Raw genomic sequence first — 18965 nt, 5'->3', positions numbered from 1 at the left:
GGCGTTGAGCCTCTATTACAGCCAGTGTGCAGCGGACCCACGAGCACATCAAGAACGTCGCTCAAGAGGTGCAGACAATTCAGGAGTCACGTCGCAACTTACGTCCTACTGTATCATAGATTTGGGATGTACCCCATGTTTGCACACCAAAAACATGTACTCTGTCAGTACAAAGAGCTGGAGTTTGCTGAACGCGACGGCTCCGGGAGGACGCGTTGGCGCCGATCGCGTCGCGAATTTCCTAAAACGCGCTTGTCACAGGGCAGTCACGCCGTAAGCGCCTGCGAGGGTGATTGGAAGCGGGGGAGCTGTGTCGACCACGCTCACCTCCGTCCGAGTTCACCGTGCCCGCCGTCCTCCTCCTCTCTCCCACGGCGACACCCTCCCTCCTAAACCCCCCGCTACCTGCTAGCACGCGTCATGTCGCGCTCTCCCTCTCCCGTTATCCGTCGCGCGACCAGGACTTACGGTCGACGACGAGACACGTCTGAGCATGATATCTCCTTCGACGTCGGCAACACGAGCATCGAATCACGCGAAGACTCCCTTTCTTCCACATCTCTACCTCTGGACCATGAACTCCCACCAAGCTCTGACGACTTGGACGCGTCGAACACGTCGTATGTTAGCGCACGCGCGGAAGACGCCGACGACAGCGACAACGAGAGCCCTGATGAGGGCGCAGGACGTTTCCAGTTCGCCTGGCGCGCTGGACTGAACAAGATTGATGCAGACGAGTATGAGCCGTCCCCACACCCTACTGCACAGGATCCCCTCGGGGAGACATCTCAAGGCATACCGAGGGTGCCCACCCGACCAGCGTCTCCCACCGATCAGGCGGCCCAGGACGCCTTCGGTGGCACGCTATCCTCATTGACTGCCACTACACAATCTTCCTCCCTGATCATCCATAAACGCGCCCCTCGCAGGCTGGAGGCTCTTCCCCCCTCAGAACCAGAGTCTGACGCGGACCTTCGCGTCTCTACTCCCCAAACATCTCCGCGTCACCCCATAAACACACCTCAAACACGCTCCTCTCCTACACCGCCTACATCCATCGAGATGTCATCTCACAAAGGGAAAGGAAAACAGAGAGAAGCCAGCTCCTTGACCTTGTCTGTAGAGAGCGCGGACGACTTGCCATCAAATGCGAAGCCCGCCACTGGTAAGCGCCAGAAGAAACCCAAGGCTTCTGGTGCTACGAAGCGCGTTAAGGTAGGGTCTGAACACATCGGAATATATTGCGGCAACTTGGCTAATGCTCGTGGATTATCGTAGGCGCCGACAAAGAAAGAGCAAATCGAGACACGGAAGGCCACGGCACGCATAACAGCGCAACAAACCGTAGCCATTCAGCCCGCGCAGCAGAGCAAATATCCTCTTTCAGAGTTCTTGCAACGGTGAGCGACGCGCAAACTACTGGCTACTAGGAAATCGCGGGCTAATCGCTATGATGTTCCCAGCCTTCAGCCAACCGTGGTCGCGACACTTCCCTCGCGGTCCAAATCACGCTCATACTCGCCTGCCGCTCCTTTGCCCTCCGATCCCATCCAGGCATTTTCTTCTTCTCCAGCAGCGGACAGACACAGTCCACGTCCGACTGCTTCCTCTTCTAAAGGTTCCCAACGCGAGTTCCAGCCTACTGGTCTACTCGGAGGGAGCGCGGCGTACTCCGAGTCGTCGTCAGAAGAGGAGTTCCCTGACGCGGCACAACTGTACCAGGAAAAGGAGAAGGCGCGGAAAGCGGAGGAGAACAAACGGCGAGCTCAAGAACTGAAGGCAAAGGTGGTGGCCCAGCAGTCCCAACCGGTGTCCGACAGTGAAGATGATCTGCTCATCGAGGACGACCCGAAGAACGTCGCACGCGATGAGGCGCAGAGTCGGCGTGGGTTGACGGCGAAGGGCGTCCTCCCGTCTCGTAGCCGCCAGAAGCATCTTACGCTTGCTCGCACTGGTCCCCGCGAAAGCAAAGTGTTCCTTATGGACGAGGAAGACACGCGTCATCTCTTGGAGACCAACGCCACGCCGAGCTTCTTGGCTCCTCAAACGAAAGGGAAGGGTAAACCAGTGCAGATGGATCCCAAGACTTTGAACATGATACTCCTGGCTCAGGACGACAAGGTGAAGGTGCGGACCATCAAGGAGAAAGAGGAGGACTACAAGCGTCGGGGCGGGAGAATCAAGGAGCGCCCCGATGGGAACGCGGCTGTGCCTAACCCTCAGGAAGCTCTTCAGCGCATCGTGGAGAGAGGTCGGGCAGTAAACGTTCAAGATACGGATGTCGAGATGATCCAAGACAGCGGCAGCGACGAGGAGTACCAGCCTGAAGATGTGGCGGGACGCGATGGGTCTGAGGACTCCGAAGAGGAGAACGACGAAGACGGCGAGAACGCCCCTCCCTTACGCGCAGACCTTGGCGAACAGGCAGATGACGAGGATGATGACAACCCTTTCCTCGCCCCGCGCCCACATCGCCCCGTAGCCCGAAGAGCAGCAGTAGCTGTTTTGTCGGACGACGAGGAAGACTCCGAGAACCGCCCACCCCCAAGCCGCATTCTCGTGCGAGATTCCTTGTTCGCGCGCCCGTCCCACTCTCCTCAAGCTGGTGGCGATGTAGAAGAAGACCCGTCTCTCGCGCGCCGTCGGTCCATGTCCTCCTTAGGCGACCAAACGGAGGACGGCACGGACAAGGAAAACGACGTCCGTCTGAGCTTCGACCGTGGTGACGACAAGGAGAACACGGTGATCGCTGTGCAGTCTCCAGGGCTTTCTCTCTCCTCGACCCGTGGGTTCGGCTCGCTCTTCGCTGCTGAACTGCAGGCGTCACCTCTGGCAGCAAGCAGGAGTATCACCGACGGCGTGCGCTCGCCTCTGAAGGAGCTGCCGGCGGATGAGGAAGATGAGGACCCGTTCATGTTCAGTCCCGGTCCTCTCCGTCTGAGCAACTCTACGCCCGGGCACGCCGTGGCGCGTGAGGGATCGCCCATGGATCTGAACTTGAGCGGTGGGGGCGGCTTGCAGGAGGCATTCTCGCTAAGCGGGAAGGGCAAAGAGCGGGCGCCTTCCCCTAGCCCACTACCCTTGGCAGAGGCGCTCCCCATTGGTGCCGGCGGCTTCTCGCAATTCTTCACCCAGGAAGGGGTAAGCGACCTTGACTATCGTCTCGGGGCGGTGTGCTGACATGCTTTACGCGAAGGGTGGTGGCTTCGAGAAACTGAAGGCCGCCCAACGCGACGACGACATCTCCTTGACGCTGGAACCTGGAATGCAGCCTGTACTTGAGGTCGACCAAAGCCTCGCCAAGAAAGCAGACGAGATCTTCGAGAAGGAGCAGGAGCTCGCTGTGAAAGAGCAGCTGGTGGTGCGCAAGGAGCCGACTCCGGAAATGTTCGTGGACGAGAACGGGTAGGCAGAGTCTTCCCCTCTACCTCCTCCGGCTACTCACGTTTCGCGCGCAGTTTCTTGACACAGACACGTCCAGAACTCAGGACCCCGATGAGTATGATGACACCCAGCCAGCCTGTGACGAACCTACGTCTGTCCTCGCCCGCAACACTGCTGGCGTCCGTGCGGAAGCCGCTCGCGCCCTTGCTGACGCAGGGTCCCGACGATGACGATGACGACCTGCCGCGACGGCGGTTGAAGAAGCGTGACAGGACGCCGCCCCCGCAGGCGAGCTCCTCCCGGCCAAAGAACGCGTTCGAGGTCCTCGGCCGCCGCTCGCCATCGCCCAAAGCGAAGCGGCCCGCCAAGTCGGCCTACATCGAGGGTGAGGCGGAGGAGTCGGACGAGGATGCGGCGTTTGGTTTCGGGGGCAAGAGGCAGGACGACGATGAGGAGGACAGTGACGACGATGCGCAGGACCAGCCGCTCCCTGGCCTGGTTGATGACAAGGAGATGGACGACCAGACTCTGGCACAGCAGGCCGTCCTCGAGAAGCATCGGTGAGTGTTGAGTTTCTTGAGCGCGCGAGGAAATCTCAACTGATGCTCCTTGCGTGCCCAGTGAACACGAGGAGCTGGATGATAAGGCGAGGGAGAAGGCAGCCCGGGACGCTGCGACAGGCAAGCTCCGCGTCAAGCGCAGGGATCGCGGCATCGGCTTCGAGGACAGCGACTCCGATGAAGGCTCGGACGACGGCAGGAGAGCTCGGCCAGCGAACAAGAAGCCGCGCCTGAATGATAGCATCGCTGCTTTGTGTACGTATCTCGGCCGCTATCGTCGACCCTGCATCTTGCTGAGATACCTCCAGCGAAGGACAAGGAGACCGCGCCGTTCGCATTGGAGTACAGTGCCAACGTGGATGACGATGATAATGAGTTCGCCTATCTGAAGCAAGACGACATGGAGATGGACGTCCAGGAGCCTGAGGAGGAGGAAGAGGAGCCGCGTGAGGTCATCAGTCACGCCCAACTTCGTGAGGAGATGCTGCAGCGGGCCAGGGAAAACGTGAGTACTGGGTTGACATGTTTAGCTCGTATCTTGCTGATATTAGCTGTATAGGAGGCCGCTCCTGTGTTCAACCCTCACGATGTCTCCCGCTGGGACGACGGGAGCGAAGATGAGATGGACAGCGACGTACGCGTGAGAGAGGTCTCCCTCGACCAGCGGCGCGACGCCGGACGTCTCGGTACAAATAACGATGCTGACGAGGTAAGCCACTGGAATGTTCCCTCCGCCGCTGGGTGCCCGGCTGACAAAACGTGCAGCCTAACCGAAGGGAGGCCATGGGGGAGGTGGACCGTCGGAGGATGGCGAAGTGGGTCAAGGCGGAGAGCGGGTCGCGCGCGGCCGGCATCCTGGGCCGCTCTTCAGGCGGCTCCGCCGCAGTTACCGGCCACGGCAAGGCGAAGGCAAGCAATGGTTCCTTCAAGGAACCGCGTGCGCCAGCGTCGTCAAGCGCCAGCACTGGCGGGAGGTCGAAGGTCGCGAAGGCGCCGAGCGTGCTGTCCGCGGTCTCCAGCAGGCGTGCCAAGTTTGCGAACTAGGCGTTCAGAGTATGAGGCTTTTTGGCTCGGTGCCAGTCTATGTCGATATGTATTTTTGTATGCCGCTCAGTTGTAAGCTTTCGCACATGTACTACTCTGTTTCGTGTTATAATTAGGTTGATTTTGGCTGGACGCGCCGCGGGTTGTTCATGTCGAGGACATGAGCGTGAGACGCCGAGCCTTAGTTCGGCCGTAGGAACGCGTCTCGATCGCGTAAGCAACTAAGCACGTCTCTGGGGTTGGGGCAGCAGCGCACTCATGCAGGGAGGTGGTAGTGTGCGACAACAGCCAACAACAGGTATTATATTCTCCGGGTATACAGATGCGACCCCAGCAGCGCGCGCGATGAGTAGTAAGGGTGGTGTGGTGGTATACAGTCAATAATTTTGCTTCCCGTATGCCCGCCCAAAGCGCACCCATGGTACGTTGCGCGGTGAGCGGGCGGGTGATGCGTTGAATGTACGTGAGACTCGTCGGGCTTGGCTCGTGTGGTTTCGCCGTTTGGTGTTGTCCTGCTGTATCTGCAGCGCACAACTCAAGATGAGTCTCTGCGGCGTAACCTCGCAGCGCGGGCGGGTGGGCTGACCTTATGCCTGAGCATGATAAGCTTCGCCATGCATGCTGGCGGGCCAGATTCGCGGAAGGGGGTGCCTATAAGGAGAGCGCAGCCGGAGGTCGGTGCGGAGCCTCGAGGAGAAGGGGCGGAGGGACTCACGAGACGCGACAACCGCGAGGCCAGCTTCGTGCATGTCGAACTCATCTCCGCCGGTGATGGATGTCCAGACGGAGGGAAAGCAGAGGCAGCATAGGAGGAGGGACGCGAGGAAGGAGAGGAGGACGAGGGGAGACATCGTGCTCTACGAGCAGGACGGCCGTAGAGGCACTCCAGGACGCGGGGAGACCGTTGAGAGCAAGCCAGCCAACGCCCCAGGCGCCCGCCCGAGCTCACTCACCCTCTTTCCAAACAAGCTTCCCGATCTTTCCGTGGGGATCCGTACAACCGCTCCCATTCCAAGCCACGTTTATCCGCTTACTCAGCGCTTCCAGTCCTCCGATTGGCCTTCTCGTCCCCATGCTCGCGCGACCTCCGGCAACTCCTCGACATCCTCACCACTCTCCTCGACCCTGCTCGTGCTGCGCGACACAGCTGCATAGCCAAACCGCAGGCAGGCAAATTCGCCTCTACGCGTATTCGCAATACCTCAAATTGGGATGTCTGCGACCCTGTGCACACTAGACGCTGTCACTGTGCTGTCACCCGCGGCGGAGTCGTCGACAAACGGACGAGAGCGCCCATAATGATACATCATACAGCATTCCCACTGTCTACCTGTGCACGATGACGGAGCCAACCCGGCATAGGCTTCGCAGTGGTGATAATCACGTCCAACCCCCACAAAACCGTTGTTCATCATGATGATGCCTTGAAGTCGCGATATGCCGCGTGCAGAAGCAGAACGAAGGCTTGTCCTTCCGGGCTGTGGCTGCCGGCGAGCGACGGCGAGTTGAAGGTTTCGGGGTCGACAGTATTACGAAGCCACCCGTTAGAGTCCACGCTAGCTTTGATAAGGTTGTACGCCTTGTCAGCAGCGGAGACGTGCCCGGTATCGCCCGTTAGGGTCGCCATCCGGTACGTCACCGCCGCAAGAAGCGCCGTGGACGAGGTGTCGGCGAACGAGTTGCTCTCGTCGATGTAGTTGAAGAGTGTACCATTCGAGTGCTGCGGCAATACTGCATGAGCACAGTTTCATCAACGGGGACTGGCAGGATGGCGGGGTTCGTACCTGGTGCTGCCATGATGCGCTGACGATCTCGTTGATCCAGGACTTCAGGTCTGCTTGCTCGGTCTGCATCTTCGAAGAGAGCTTTGAGTGACTGATGGTCTGGAGAACGCGCAGCATGCCAGCCGCGGCCCATGCATTCCCTGTTCCCGGCGTGAGTTACCATGTCAGGTACGCCAACATTGCGACATACCAGTCCCCCAGTGATGTAAGTCCTGCCCGTTTCCAAGGACAATGTGCTTCCACAAGCCACTGGGATCCCGCAAGTACTGCCGGTAGAGCTTGCACTGCTTGTACGCAATCTGTAGAAGGCTTAAGCCCCCGCTGCCGCCTTTAAGCGCGCCGTAGTACGCGATAAATGGAGGGGCCATATAAACGAAGTCGGCCCTAGTGCGAGCATGTGTCAGGCCGGGGTTTATGCGCTGCAGAGGAAATAATCTTACCAAAGTTGGACTTGGTCCGAGCGGTGCGAGATCGCGCCGTCGGACGTGCGCGGCGCATCGTCGAGCAGGTATTTGAGCTGGTGGCCGGCTGCTGTAGAGAACTCGTGATCGCCGCGATCCGCGCGGGTCCAATTCGTTAGCTCGACTGCCACTCCGATGCCTGGAAGAATGTGAGCGGGTATCCTCTAAACAGCGGAGCTGTATTACTTACTAGCGGGGTCGCCGACAGCGCCATCTCCGTCGATTATGGGAAGAGAGTTCGGGTCGGGCTTGGCCTTCACGATCCTGGAAACTGTTAAGACATCGCATAAAGGCCAGGCGAAGGGAGTGCTCACTTCGTTGTCCATGAGATGATGTCTGATGCAGTATCCCGGTCCAACTTGACAGGGGGAGGCAAAGAGCCTCCGAACACCGACAGCTCAGGCCACTCCAGCTCGGTCAAAGCCTCCATGGCCGTGCCTATCTCCCAGCTAGAGCCCCCAAGAGTTAAGATGTCTCAACGCGTGTGCGCCCCGCAAATGCTCACCTATGGGTGGCGATCTGCAGCAGGTTAGACTTGACCTTCGTGATGGCCGCATTGCTGAAGCCCGTCACGGCAGTCGGGGCGGCGTAGACAGCGACGCAGCCTAGCAGGGCGGCGAGTACAGCGTACTGAACCATGTCTAGAGCGAGCGTGAGGGGGGAAGAGGGGAGACGGAGCGGAGAAGCTAGGCACCTCGCAAGTCAGCCTCTCACCAGCCAGCCTTATATCGCACTCGAGACCAGGACGGATGATTTCAGGGCGATAGCAGGGCCGAAGCTAAGGAAGTAAAATGACGACAGAGGAAGCCAAGGAACCGCGGATGTTTTTCAAGTTGGCGAATGAGGACGGAGGCATGTTGCCTGATCGTGCGGGGGAATTCTATGTTCGGAGGCGAGCATACTAGACACGGCAGGGTGTACCCGGCGCGGCCTGGTATGTAGGTGACGCATTCAAAGCGTCAGGCCCTGCATATGTTGCTTGCGTTCTGTGAGCATGTCTGTTATCGTGCTCGCCGGCCTTACGTCGCTCATGTGACGGCAGAAGCATGACAGAAGCTACACCGCGTCGCGTGTTTCGCTCGCCAGTTGAGTGGCTTTGGTCACGCTGCGGAGCGGTCAACGTGCAACGTCCGAGGACACACAGATAGATACGCTCTGGACATACCCTCCTTGTAAGGTTGCACAAACCGCGCGGCAAGCGGGACGTCGACAGCCGCGATGGAGCGCGAACCATTCATGCCGTCCATGTCGGATGCAGATACAGCTGATCAGGAACAACGCGGCTGCGAACGTTCGCAATATGGAGAGAGCATGCAGCCACAGCTTGACACGCCGTCTAAGTGGTTTGCCTGCCGTACTGCACGGGACTCTGGTGGATCTGGAGAACGCGTCGCAAAAAGCGAGATGAGTGTAAAGGACACGAACCGCGCGCAGCCCGGCGTCCACATCATATTGAGCGTCTAACCATCATGCGCAAACACGCCACAACAGCAGCGCTCGCCGCACCCGAGACTCAGCGTGCGGCAGCTTGCTCCTTATACTCACCGCTGGTCTTGTCTTGTCTCCATTCCTTCTCCGGCGCTGCATGGATATACTCGACACGACACAAAGATGTTTGTTGAACTGGGAGAGCGGAGGTGAAGCAGAATGGTGCGTGCCGCGACCGATTCTACCTGCGACGATCCTGACGTTGTGGCGGCAGTCGCAAACTAGTGGCCGGACCCCATTCCAATCCACACGACGCGGACGCAAACGCGACGCTCACGACCGTCTACCATTCAATTCTATCCGCGACCCTGCTCTCATGGCCAGCGAAAAAGAGCCTGTCCGTGGACACCGTGATTGCGTTCGTACAGTCCGTGGCGGACGGTCTCCCATCCTCCTCGGCTTCGTCAGAGAAGAGCCCCAATGTTCTTGCCTTCGGAGACATCTTGGTGGACATCATCTGGGCCATTGACTCGGAGCTCGAGGAGATCGTCGGGGATGCGAAGACCGCCGCCAGTACGGCGGAGCAGGGCACGATGTCTCCCGCCACCGTTGACCAAGTAGTGAAGGCGAAGGGTAATGCGGAGACGGATAAGACCACCGTCGAGTCTATAGTCCGGAGACTCCTTGTAAGCATTTCTCTGCCCTTCACAGGTCTCGTCGCGCCGTTGACGCGTGCCGCAGGCTATTGGGGTCATCGACCCTGACATTTGCAGGGAGCGCCTGGACCTAGCGCTAGTGGCGAATGTAGGACTGGTGGCGGACAAGACCGCCTTCGAGAGGAAGGAGATCAGGACTCGCACAGGACTCTTGTGCGTCGATCGTTGTGCATGTTTCGTATTATCCTCACCGTCCAGCACAGCTACAAGCAGAACAAGTTCAACCTTCTGCGTGAAGAGTCCGAGGGGTACAGCAAGCTGACCGCGGAACTCACGAGCAGTCTGGGTCCCTCCCACTCCTCTTCGACAGGGTATCCGTCCGAACCCATCGAGGTGATCGAAGCCCGTGCGCTGCCCACCTGGGAACGTGCGCTGGGTCTGATCGGTTACTTCGACCTGGACCCTAACAGGGTGCTGGACATACTGCTGGATATCTTCTCGGTTCATCTGGCGACCCACTCTAGCTTCTTCATCTCGCTGCTGTCCTTCTCTCCTTGGGGCCGTCGAGAACAGCGTGGCGTGAAGCGGGAAGATATGGTCGTAGAGCCGGATGCAGGCCGGTTCAAGGGAAAGAGTCTCTTCGAGGTGCTCAAGATTGCGGAAGCCGAGTCAGGCGCACACTTGGACGATGTTGACAGCAGCAATGCGAGAGTTCTGGCCCAAGTTTTGGGTTTCAAGTTCACGTATTATCAGGTCAGTATATGTATACGTTTGTGTGTACCGAGTATTGACCTGTTCAAAGCTCCCCGAGGTTGCAGAGTCTACGCCACAGAATCTCTATCTAATGACCGCCATCCTCATCCGAGAGGGATTCCTCCGCCTCGAGGATTTGTACCCCCATGTATGTGAATACAGCTATACCTGCAGGTTCACCGCTCACTGCAAGCTCGTTACAGATTGGGCCTACGGACGACGAAATGGCCGACCGCCACAAGGCATACCTGAGCAGCGTCGAGACTCGGATAGCCGGTGCCAAGATCAGTCAGCTCGCGATGGCTGCACCCCTGGAATCGAGCGGTTCGTCGAACACCAAATCACGACCGGCCCCTGCACCGGAAGCTCAGAAAGAAGAGGCAAAGGAGGTCCCGAATCAGAAGTTGGGTCTTCTGAACGGTTTGCTCGCTGTGGGTGCTCTGCGACCTGCGCTAGCCATCCTTTCCAAATTCCCCTGGATCGTGGACGCGTATCCTGAGGTCGCCGATCTGATGCTCCGGGTTCTGAAGCATTCAATCGCTCCGTTGTACGATACCACGGTCCCGTCGAAAGACAAGACTGCGAGCTTTACGAAGCCCCGAATGCGCTACGGTGCTTCGGGCGTCGTCGCAGCTCCGGAGCGAAGGTCGCATCTCACACTCTGGGCGCCCACGCCGCCTTGTACAAGCACTGTGGAATTCGTCTTCTTCTTCCCAGATTGGACGCAGCGCGTCCCTGTATGCACTACCTACGATGACCTGATTGACGTTCTCGAGCCGTTGATGCGCTTCATCGGTCTGCATGTGTCTCGTGACACTGCGTTCTTGACAAAGTTCTTACGGCTAGGCCGGCATCATATGCTCTCTACGGTGAGTTCGTTTCTCCCGCCTTACATACTCTCGATGCTAATTTTGTCCAGGTCCCGCTCGATCCCGAAACGAAGAAGGCTACGGGCACTCCGGACCCCAACGACCCCGTTCGCCTATACTGGTTCAAGGTCATCCGTCTCTACCTCCTCCCCGCCCTTCCCCTCATTCGCGGTAACGCGGTGTGCACCGTCGACGTTTGGAACATCGTCCGCCAGTTCGAGACGACTCTTCGCTGGCAGCTATACGGAGAATGGAAGTCAAGCACGTACAAGTCGCATCCCGAGCTGCGGGTGCGCCAGGTGCAGACGGACAGGGAGTCCAAGGGTATCATGCGCCGACTCTCGCACAACACGATCGACGCACTTTCGGGCACCGTCGCAAAGCTCGCGCACTCCAACCCATGCATCTTCTTCACGAACGCCGTCAACCAGATCATGGCGTACGACAACCTTGCGGGAGTCGTGATCCAGGCGCTGAACTACGTGACCATCATGGGCTTCGATGTGCTCGTGTATATCATCCTCGAGGCGCTGGCGAACCCGAACAAGGACAGGGTCAAGAACGACGGCGTCAACACGACAGATTGGCTACAGAGTAAGCATGGGCGCATATGTATGTGGGGCACAGATTTACCATTTTCGCAGGCCTCGCTTCCTTCACTGGGATGCTCTTCCGCCGGTACAGCGCTGATCTGGCGCCGCTGCTCACCTACATCGTGCACCAGCTGCACAATGGCCAGACCACAGAGATCATCGTCTTCCGTGAGGTCATTTGGAAGATGGCCGGCATTCAACCCCTCCCGAGCTTGTCCGACTCACAGATTGCCGCAATGGCTGGAGGGCCGACACTGCGCATCGAAGCCGTCGCCTCTAGCACTCGGGGAGCCCGTCTTGATCCTGCGGACGTCACCTTGAAGGGGCCGTACCGGCTCGGGAGAGCGCTGCTCGACTCGTCCCTCGCGCTCCCGCTTCTTATTCAGGTCGCCCAACAACGTCAGGCTTGTGTCTTCCAGGCTCCCGATGCATACCTCAAGAGTCTTGCTAGTCTGTTCGACACCGTAAGTGAAAGCGGCATTTTCACCTTTACATGTACGCTGACCTCAATGTTAGACACACGGAGTGCTCTTGCAATATTTGGAGTTGCTCACCACTCCAACCGTCATCACTCCCGAAGACTACGCTACCAAAGTCGTTCCGCCGCTAGGAGATCTGAGCGTGAAGTACGGTATTGGTGCTCCCATATGCATGCAGATCTACCGCCCTATCTTCAACAGGACACTACTGGCAAGTATCCTCCGCGCCTACATGCATTCTAAGGCTGATCAGGACTTCGTAGGCCGCCGCCCTTGCGTTGCAGGAGAAGGAGCGCGTCGCGAGTGAAGAAGCCGAGAAGCGTCTCAAGGCCGCACTTACTGCCAAGCGTGAACCCAACCCCAGTGCATCTCGTGTAGCATCCCCGAACCCTGGTGCGACTTCAGATCCGGCACCGAGTAGCGAGGGAACTAGCGAAGTCAAGTCCACCGCACCTGAGTCTCAGCCGATGGACGTCTCGATGGAGAGCGCTGACACGCCGCCAATATCCACCCCTGAGGTGAATAAATCTGACACCAACTTCGCTTCGGGACGTTGCTCAATGCGGACTATCGACAGAACCCTTGGCTCCCTGAACTCTTCCCTTACTTCGAGGATGTCAAGAAGATCGCTCCTGGTAACGCGGCTGAAATCATTGGGTATGTGTTGCCTATACACTCCTATTGAACAATAGCTAACTGTTCAATAGGCCCGGCTTCTACCTCACTTTCTGGCAGATGTCCACGTACGACTTGTCCCCGCCCGCCGCGAAGTACGACGAAGAGTGCGCGACGCTCCGCACACTGAGTCGCACCGAAGACTCGTTGTACATTTCTGCCGACCGCTCCGCGGACCGTGCCAAGCGCATGACCGCGAACACACATCGCGATAAGCGGAACAGGATCAACACCATTGTCGGCATGCTCAGCCAGGAGCTGAAGGAGCAAACCGCTGCCCGTGCGTTCACGATCAAGCGCTTGGCTCGCGAGAAGCATCACTGGTTCTCTCACAGTGAGTACGATGAACTGGGGGTAGAGCATAGCTAATAGCATGTTCAGATCCCAAGGCTATCACACTCGCCTCCTGTATCATCGAGTACTGCCTGCAGCCCAGGTGTCTGATCTCGCCCATGGACGCCGATTTCTGTGCGCAGTTCATCAAGGTCATGCACTTGCAGGGAACGCCGGGATTCTCCACTCTGCAATGCTACGACAAGGTCAGTCCCAGCAACCTCCATGACGTATGGCTGGCTCATAGGTTATTGCAGCTTTTGAGTGATCATGTCAAGGTCGTCGTATTCTCTTGCAGTGAATACGAGGCGCGCAACTACGGTAAGCAATTCCCAGTTCCCGTGCTCATGCTGTATCTCACTCGTTTCGCGCAGGTCGCTTCTTGCTAGGCATCCTGACCGACATCTCGAAGTGGTTCCAAGACGAGCAGCTGTTCCTGCAGGAGAACCGGACGAAGGTCAGCGGCACCGCTGTCTTCTTGCCTGGACTCCAGCTTCGCTTCTCGCCGAAACCGGTGATCGCGGAAGAAGACCTAATCACTTGGGCGGACTTCAAGCAAGTTGTGCGCAAGTGGCATCGGAAGCTGAACAAGGTCAGTAACACGTCCATGTAATCCCGGACGAGAGTTGACCCAGTGTTGCAGTCCTTGATAGAGTGCGTCGAGTCCGGGGAGTTCATGCACATCTACAACGCCATCGTGGTCTTGAAAGAGATTCTGCCGGTGTTCCCTGTTGCAGCTGTGACCGAGTACGGTGGCGTCATGCTGGAGAGAGCCATGGAGAGGTTCTTGGAGAAGGAAGAGCGCGGCGATCTCAAGATTCTCGGCCGGGCGTAAGTCGTCGTGGATGGTTGTCTCTCGTGTGTGTACTGACATGGTCTTGCAGGTACTACGCTGGCTTGAAGAAGCGCGAGCCAATCTGGGCTGCTCCTCACCCTATTCCTAAAGTGAGTTATATTAGTCTTGAATGCAAACCATTGGACTCGTCATTGCGCACTATAGCCCGCTGTTGTGCCCGCTTCCAAGTCAGGCACGCCCTCGGCTCCTGCAGAGAAGGGTCCCAACGGCGTCACCACAGCTTCGAACCAAGCGCCCACTGAGCCTCGTCGTGCAGCTGCTGCTCCGCCAACCGCACCGTCAGCACCGAAAGCTCAGTTTGCGGCAGCGAACGGGAGTGCCGCGTCGCCCGGGCCTGATCGTGTAGGAACGCCAAACTCGATGAAGCTGGTTGTAGACAGGTTAGTGTTTCTTTTGGCTGCTGAAAGCTCGCGTCTGACATATGCAGCAGTATTCCGAGACCCGAGGTTGTCAAGCGAGTGCGACCAGAGCATCGATCTTCAGAGGCCGCTAATGAGTCGAAGGACTCCCCGCGCCCCGATGCAATGGACGTCGACCAACCTGCGTCGCAACAATCTGCTCCGAAGGCCCCGTTGCCTCTACCAAGTGGTGTCACAGACTCAGCACGCTCCTCCCGCCCATCCACCCCCAATCAACCCATGGCCGCGCGCCTGGCTGGCGCGAACAAACCTATCCCCGTCTCCCCCCGAGCAGCTCTCAGCTCTCTCGACCAACGACCCAGCCGAGAAAACCAACAGACCATGCCTCCTCCGAGCATACCGAGTCAAACCGTGTCCGCTCAAGAACTCCGGGACTCGGCCAAACTTACCCGCAACGCCAACGACAGAGACGACCGATCCACCCTGCCCCCAACAGAGCCCCGCGCCCAAGCAGCGCCTTCGAGTGCTCCTTCGCCACGCCGACGTTCTCCATCTCCGACGAGCCGACCTGGGACCAGACCAGCTAGTCAAGAATCCAGGGCCAGTGGCGACCGTCGCTCCGGCCGGGGGTCTGTTGAGAAGTCGGACGATAAGCGCTCAGAACGTCCGGGACGCGAATCTTCGCGTCGCGAGCGCAAGGCTCGTGAGGCTCGCGAAGCCGCCGACCGAGACCCCAAAGAGCGGGGCCGCGACAGGCACGGCGACCGCGAGCGTCGGGACCGCGGTACCGAGCGCGATCGCAGCGAGCGGGACCGTGAGCGCGACAAAGACAAGGATCGCGAGCGGCACCGCGACGGTGACAGCCACCGGGATCGGGACCGCGAACGGGACCGCGACAGAGATCGCGATCGCCACCGTCGGGATGAGAAGGATCGTGACCGGGACCGCGATCGGAAGGATCGTGAGCGCGGGACCGCTGCCACGCCGTCTTCAGCGCCAGCTGTCGACGATCGTGGGCTGCCGAGTAGGCCAGACACAGGGAGACACCGGGGTGGCCAGCACGATGAATCTCTGGGGAAGAGGCGCAGGGGCACCGAGGACGACGTGAGTAGATCGTTGGCAATCCCTCGACCTTCCCCAACTCACCCGCTCCTGAAGACTGACCGTTCCTCCAAGCGTTCGTCCCGCAAGGATGACCATACCGAGGACCGGAGCCGTCGTTCGTCTGAGAAGGAAGGCCGTGAACGTGGACGTGATTCTGATCGCCGACGGAAAGACCGCGACGGGGACGGAAACGGCAAAGGCCTGTCGGTAGACACCAAGGTATGTTGCCAATCTGTTCCGAAACTAGCTCTAGCACTGACGCCTTCACCACAGCTGGGTGACAAGCGCATTCCTGACGGCCCAGCGTCGGCCAAGTCGCTCCCGCCTTCGACGCCGTCTGCTCCCCGAGCGATGACCTCTGGAGACCGCAAGGGCGATGGACCCGGTCGCGATAGGGACTGGAAGCGCGACCAGCCATCGTCTGGGGGCGGCCAGAACGGCAGCTCACAGGAGCCAGGCCCTGGAGGCAGTCTCCGCTCTCGCATCTCGGGACCCGCAGACAGGGACAGTCGCGCGCCGCCGCAGGCGCCTTCTGCCGACAGGAAAGACGGGGCCCGCGACGACGACCGGGACGGGGCCCGGAAGCGCACGCTGTCTGGTAAGCTTGCGCTCGCGCGTTCGTGTACGGGCATATTCTGACATCTTTTCTTGTAGAGCGCGATAGGGACGCGACGGATGCGCCCGCGGGCACCGAGCCTGCGCCTCAACCGGCCAAGAGGATTAGGCTCATCCGAGACCGTTACGGCTCTGGCCCTGCTAACAATGGCTTTGCCAAGAAGGTGCTCCCCATCGACCCTCAAGCTGCAGACAAGGCTAGGGCCGCGCGCAAGGACGCGGCGAACTAGTTAGCTGCCCATCTCTCGTCGTAGCCCGTTATCGCACGTTGTTATTGTACTATCGAGATTCTTCTTGTAATATTGTCGATTTGCCGCTCTCAACTCAAAATTTGCTAGTCTCTCGCCTTCCTAATAATCGGACCGAGTGACATGCAGGTGAACCTGACCTATGCGAATGCGAGAGAATTACAATTTTAAGCTGTTTAGCGGGATATTACAGACTGTACACTACGCAGAAGATCCGTATAATGTGGGGCAATGTTGAATTGTAGGTACGATGTTGGACCGACGGGGAAGGGCTACAGGTGGGGGTGATACAAGGTTGAACTGTTAGGGACCCGCGAGTTGAATCGTCGCAGAACACACGGCACCGAGATTCGTATGTATGGAAGTCTAGACTACCGTGGCGCTATCGCCTAATAAGAGTGAGGAACTCTTCACGAGTCTTCTGCTGTGTCCGGAAGCAACCCAGCATGCAGGAGGTGACTGTGACCGCGCCGGGCTTTTGCACGCCACGCATGGTCATACACATATGTCTGGACGGGTCCGTCAGTAAGATATCGACTGTACTTGGCTTCGGAAAACCTACGTCGCCTCCATGACGACTGCGACGCCGCGGGGATTTATCGCCTCTTGCACGGCGAGCGCGACTTGCTTCGTCAGTCGCTCCTGCACTTGCAGCCGCCGGCTGAAAACTTCTGCGATCCGCGCGAGCTTCGACAGGCCTAGGACGAGCTTGTTGGGTATGTAGGCAATCGCGATCTATTGCGAATCGCTCAAGACTGAAATGGAAGCACGGATCACGGAGGGGTGCGCACCTTGCCCGTGAAGGGCACGAGGTGATGCTCGCACAGACTGGAGATGTCGATGTCCCGCACAAGGACCATCTCGTCGTGGTCTTCTTCGAACACGGCGTCATTGATAATATCTGTGGCGCACGGAGATGAGCCTTCCATTCGCGGGTGGACCGGATGCCGCGCACCTGCTAATCGCTCCTCGTACCCCCTCGTCATCCACAGCAGCGCCTTCGCATAGCGGTCGGGGGTCTTGAGCAGCCCCTCCCTGTCCGGATCCTCGCCTATGCACTCGAGGATGGTGCGCACGGCGGAGGAGAGCTTCTTCTCGCGCTCCGCGCGCTCCTCGGCGGTCGCGTTCAGGCGGAGGTGGGTGCTCTTCGCTTTTAGTGCGGTCAGCGCGGGAGACGCGCGAGCGGAGGGAAGTCCTGACCTGGCCAGCCGAGCCCGTTCGAGTCAGGCAGCGGGCTGCTTGCCTTGCCCACTGCGACCGCTCTCGAGGAGTACTGGGGCGTCGAGATGCCCGACGCAGGGCGGAATCCGAGGCCGTCGCGGAGGCGCGGGGTTGCGAGCTGCAGCGGGGGATGCTGGGAAGAGGACGGACCGTCCGGGTGGGTCTCGGACTCGGAGTGCTCTTCATGTGGATGTGCGTGCGCGCCGTTTGGGGCGGCGCTGTGCTCGTCGTCTTGGGCCATTTTGAGCTTCTCGAGGCTAGTCGAGAGCTGGTGTTGGCTGTCGGGGTCGTCAAAGGACATGGTGGGCGGGGGTGTGAATATATGCGGACCCGGGACCGGGAGACAGCCACCGCTTGAAAGTCCCCCTCGCTGTGGCGCACAGTGAGAAATTAGACGCTGAATTTTCGTGCACTCTGCTCGACATTGCATTCACTCTTCCTTCCTCCTTTCACATGAACACGACACCTTCGTCCCACAGCCTGAAAAATCCGTATCCACCGAAAAATATGGACGAGGTTGCACAGGCTCTGCGGCTGGGAGGCCCGGTCGTACGATCCGTCTCAAGCAGGCCCTGCCGTACCCACTAAGCGATACTCAGCTGACGATCTAGCACGGCCTAGGGCCATTGTGATCATTTTCAATGACTCCGGAGTATATATCGTGGGTGCGGCGGTCGATGTAGACCCTGGCGCAATCAGCATCCATCTGTTCGTGGACGTCCGGAGCCCTACCTAAGGTATGGCCGCACCTTGATGCGCATCGCTGGTGGTCACTCCACGGTCTTTCGCGTGCTGTTGACCCAGGCCGCGGTGACGTTGATGGTGCTTCAGTCACGATTGACGTGGTGCTGACCTCATGCCGAGCATGGGATGTATCGATTGTACGATTTTGTGCAGGCTACATCCAGTTTCTCGCACCACGAAGATCATCCGCAGCCGCGCCGTCATGAGAAGCATCACCCTCAGCAATGAGAGCATAATTCAGACGTGTTTTTTGCAGCGGACCCGTTACTCTGCGCGATGCAGGCATGTCTGACGTCGATGCTATGTCTGAGGAACAGGATGGACACACTTGGACCTACAACTCAGGCGATGACGACACCTGCCCTAAATACGCGCATGCCCGTTGTTTTTCCAGCCTGCGCTGTTGCCTGCAAACCGCCACGACCAGCACGCTCCCCCATCAGCGCACTGACATCGATGTGGTCAAATCGCCACTTCTAGCGGCGTGGAAGGCGGCCAAAATGGGTAAGGACAAAGGCTACGCCCGGCGGCTGTTCCTGGTCGCCGCCGGGGGAATTATCAAAGGGAGGCCGTTGCCAGCCCTGCCGGAATAACTGCGATTGAAGATTCCACTTACGGCAGGTGAGCTCGCAGTTTGTTGGCAACCCTTCATCTCGCATTTTGCCTATCATTCATTTGCGCATAGGGTCTGACGTGACGCCAAACGCTCGCACCGCATACGCTATGCCGTATGCGCCGACCGCCATCCCCGGTACCCCCTTCCCATAAAATGCCTTCGCTCGCAATGAAGCAAGCGCTG

The 18965-nt window shown here is 58.8% G+C and overlaps 5 protein-coding genes across 5 annotated transcripts; 2 read left to right on the top strand and 3 right to left on the bottom strand.

The window, feature by feature from the left end:
- The first annotated feature begins 410 nt into the window (after nucleotides 1-410).
- On the top strand, nucleotides 411-5115 carry TRAVEDRAFT_63127 (uncharacterized protein). The gene is made up of 9 exons (XM_008037130.1): nucleotides 411-1215; nucleotides 1279-1400; nucleotides 1464-3141; nucleotides 3197-3405; nucleotides 3459-3944; nucleotides 4006-4199; nucleotides 4253-4449; nucleotides 4504-4653; nucleotides 4710-5115. Exons 1-9 carry the CDS (start codon nucleotides 421-423, stop codon nucleotides 4986-4988), a joined length of 4110 nt encoding a protein of 1369 aa, XP_008035321.1. The 5' UTR covers nucleotides 411-420; the 3' UTR covers nucleotides 4989-5115.
- A 137-nt stretch (nucleotides 5116-5252) lies between these two features.
- Nucleotides 5253-5902, bottom strand: TRAVEDRAFT_26938 (uncharacterized protein). Its single transcript, XM_008036582.1, has 3 exons — nucleotides 5704-5902; nucleotides 5575-5639; nucleotides 5253-5509 (listed from the first exon to the last, which is right to left on the bottom strand). Exons 1-3 carry the CDS (start codon nucleotides 5837-5839, stop codon nucleotides 5366-5368), a joined length of 345 nt encoding a protein of 114 aa, XP_008034773.1. The 5' UTR covers nucleotides 5840-5902; the 3' UTR covers nucleotides 5253-5365.
- A 497-nt stretch (nucleotides 5903-6399) lies between these two features.
- On the bottom strand, nucleotides 6400-8090 carry TRAVEDRAFT_162322 (Six-hairpin glycosidase; the record flags this gene model as incomplete). Its single annotated transcript, XM_008037129.1, has 8 exons — nucleotides 7928-8090; nucleotides 7739-7874; nucleotides 7548-7682; nucleotides 7424-7497; nucleotides 7213-7372; nucleotides 6963-7156; nucleotides 6773-6912; nucleotides 6400-6708 (listed from the first exon to the last, which is right to left on the bottom strand). Exons 2-8 carry the CDS (start codon nucleotides 7870-7872, stop codon nucleotides 6400-6402), a joined length of 1146 nt encoding a protein of 381 aa, XP_008035320.1. The 5' UTR covers nucleotides 7873-7874; nucleotides 7928-8090.
- Nucleotides 8091-8818: 728 nt separating this feature from the next.
- On the top strand, nucleotides 8819-14117 carry TRAVEDRAFT_34812 (uncharacterized protein; the record flags this gene model as incomplete). Its single annotated transcript, XM_008036704.1, has 17 exons — nucleotides 8819-8883; nucleotides 8936-9347; nucleotides 9403-9530; nucleotides 9581-10070; nucleotides 10120-10218; nucleotides 10274-10939; nucleotides 10990-11533; nucleotides 11584-11996; nucleotides 12049-12222; nucleotides 12275-12529; nucleotides 12589-12668; nucleotides 12719-13020; nucleotides 13068-13225; nucleotides 13277-13340; nucleotides 13394-13611; nucleotides 13663-13850; nucleotides 13904-14117. 17 exons carry the CDS (start codon nucleotides 8819-8821, stop codon nucleotides 14115-14117), a joined length of 4470 nt encoding a protein of 1489 aa, XP_008034895.1.
- A 2263-nt stretch (nucleotides 14118-16380) lies between these two features.
- On the bottom strand, nucleotides 16381-17704 carry TRAVEDRAFT_162319 (GTP cyclohydrolase I). Its single transcript, XM_008037128.1, has 5 exons — nucleotides 17402-17704; nucleotides 17157-17351; nucleotides 16993-17102; nucleotides 16764-16936; nucleotides 16381-16710 (listed from the first exon to the last, which is right to left on the bottom strand). Exons 1-5 carry the CDS (start codon nucleotides 17661-17663, stop codon nucleotides 16584-16586), a joined length of 867 nt encoding a protein of 288 aa, XP_008035319.1. The 5' UTR covers nucleotides 17664-17704; the 3' UTR covers nucleotides 16381-16583.
- Nucleotides 17705-18965: the final 1261 nt, after the last annotated feature.

The sequence above is a fragment of the Trametes versicolor genome (genome assembly GCF_000271585.1).
Source record: "Trametes versicolor FP-101664 SS1 unplaced genomic scaffold TRAVEscaffold_3, whole genome shotgun sequence".
Classification (NCBI taxonomy): domain Eukaryota; kingdom Fungi; phylum Basidiomycota; class Agaricomycetes; order Polyporales; family Polyporaceae; genus Trametes; species Trametes versicolor.
The sequence above is the reverse complement of the archived record's forward strand: the minus strand, read 5'-3'. Positions and strand labels throughout refer to the sequence as shown.

Coding starts and splice junctions, on each gene's coding strand:
- TRAVEDRAFT_63127 (XM_008037130.1), top strand. CDS start 421: ATGTCGCGCTCTCCCTCTCCCGTTATCCGTCGCGCGACCAGGACTTAC. Junction 1,401..1,463: donor CTTTCAGAGTTCTTGCAACG/GTGAGCGACGCG, acceptor TGATGTTCCCAG/CCTTCAGCCAACCGTGGTCG. Junction 4,450..4,503: donor TGCAGCGGGCCAGGGAAAAC/GTGAGTACTGGG, acceptor TTAGCTGTATAG/GAGGCCGCTCCTGTGTTCAA.
- TRAVEDRAFT_26938 (XM_008036582.1), bottom strand. CDS start 5,839: ATGTCTCCCCTCGTCCTCCTCTCCTTCCTCGCGTCCCTCCTCCTATGC. Junction 5,640..5,703: donor CCTCGCGGTTGTCGCGTCTC/GTGAGTCCCTCC, acceptor CTCTCCTTATAG/GCACCCCCTTCCGCGAATCT. Junction 5,510..5,574: donor TTATCATGCTCAGGCATAAG/GTCAGCCCACCC, acceptor TGTGCGCTGCAG/ATACAGCAGGACAACACCAA.
- TRAVEDRAFT_162319 (XM_008037128.1), bottom strand. CDS start 17,663: ATGGCCCAAGACGACGAGCACAGCGCCGCCCCAAACGGCGCGCACGCA. Junction 17,352..17,401: donor GAACGGGCTCGGCTGGCCAG/GTCAGGACTTCC, acceptor CCGCACTAAAAG/CGAAGAGCACCCACCTCCGC. Junction 17,103..17,156: donor GTACGAGGAGCGATTAGCAG/GTGCGCGGCATC, acceptor CGTGCGCCACAG/ATATTATCAATGACGCCGTG.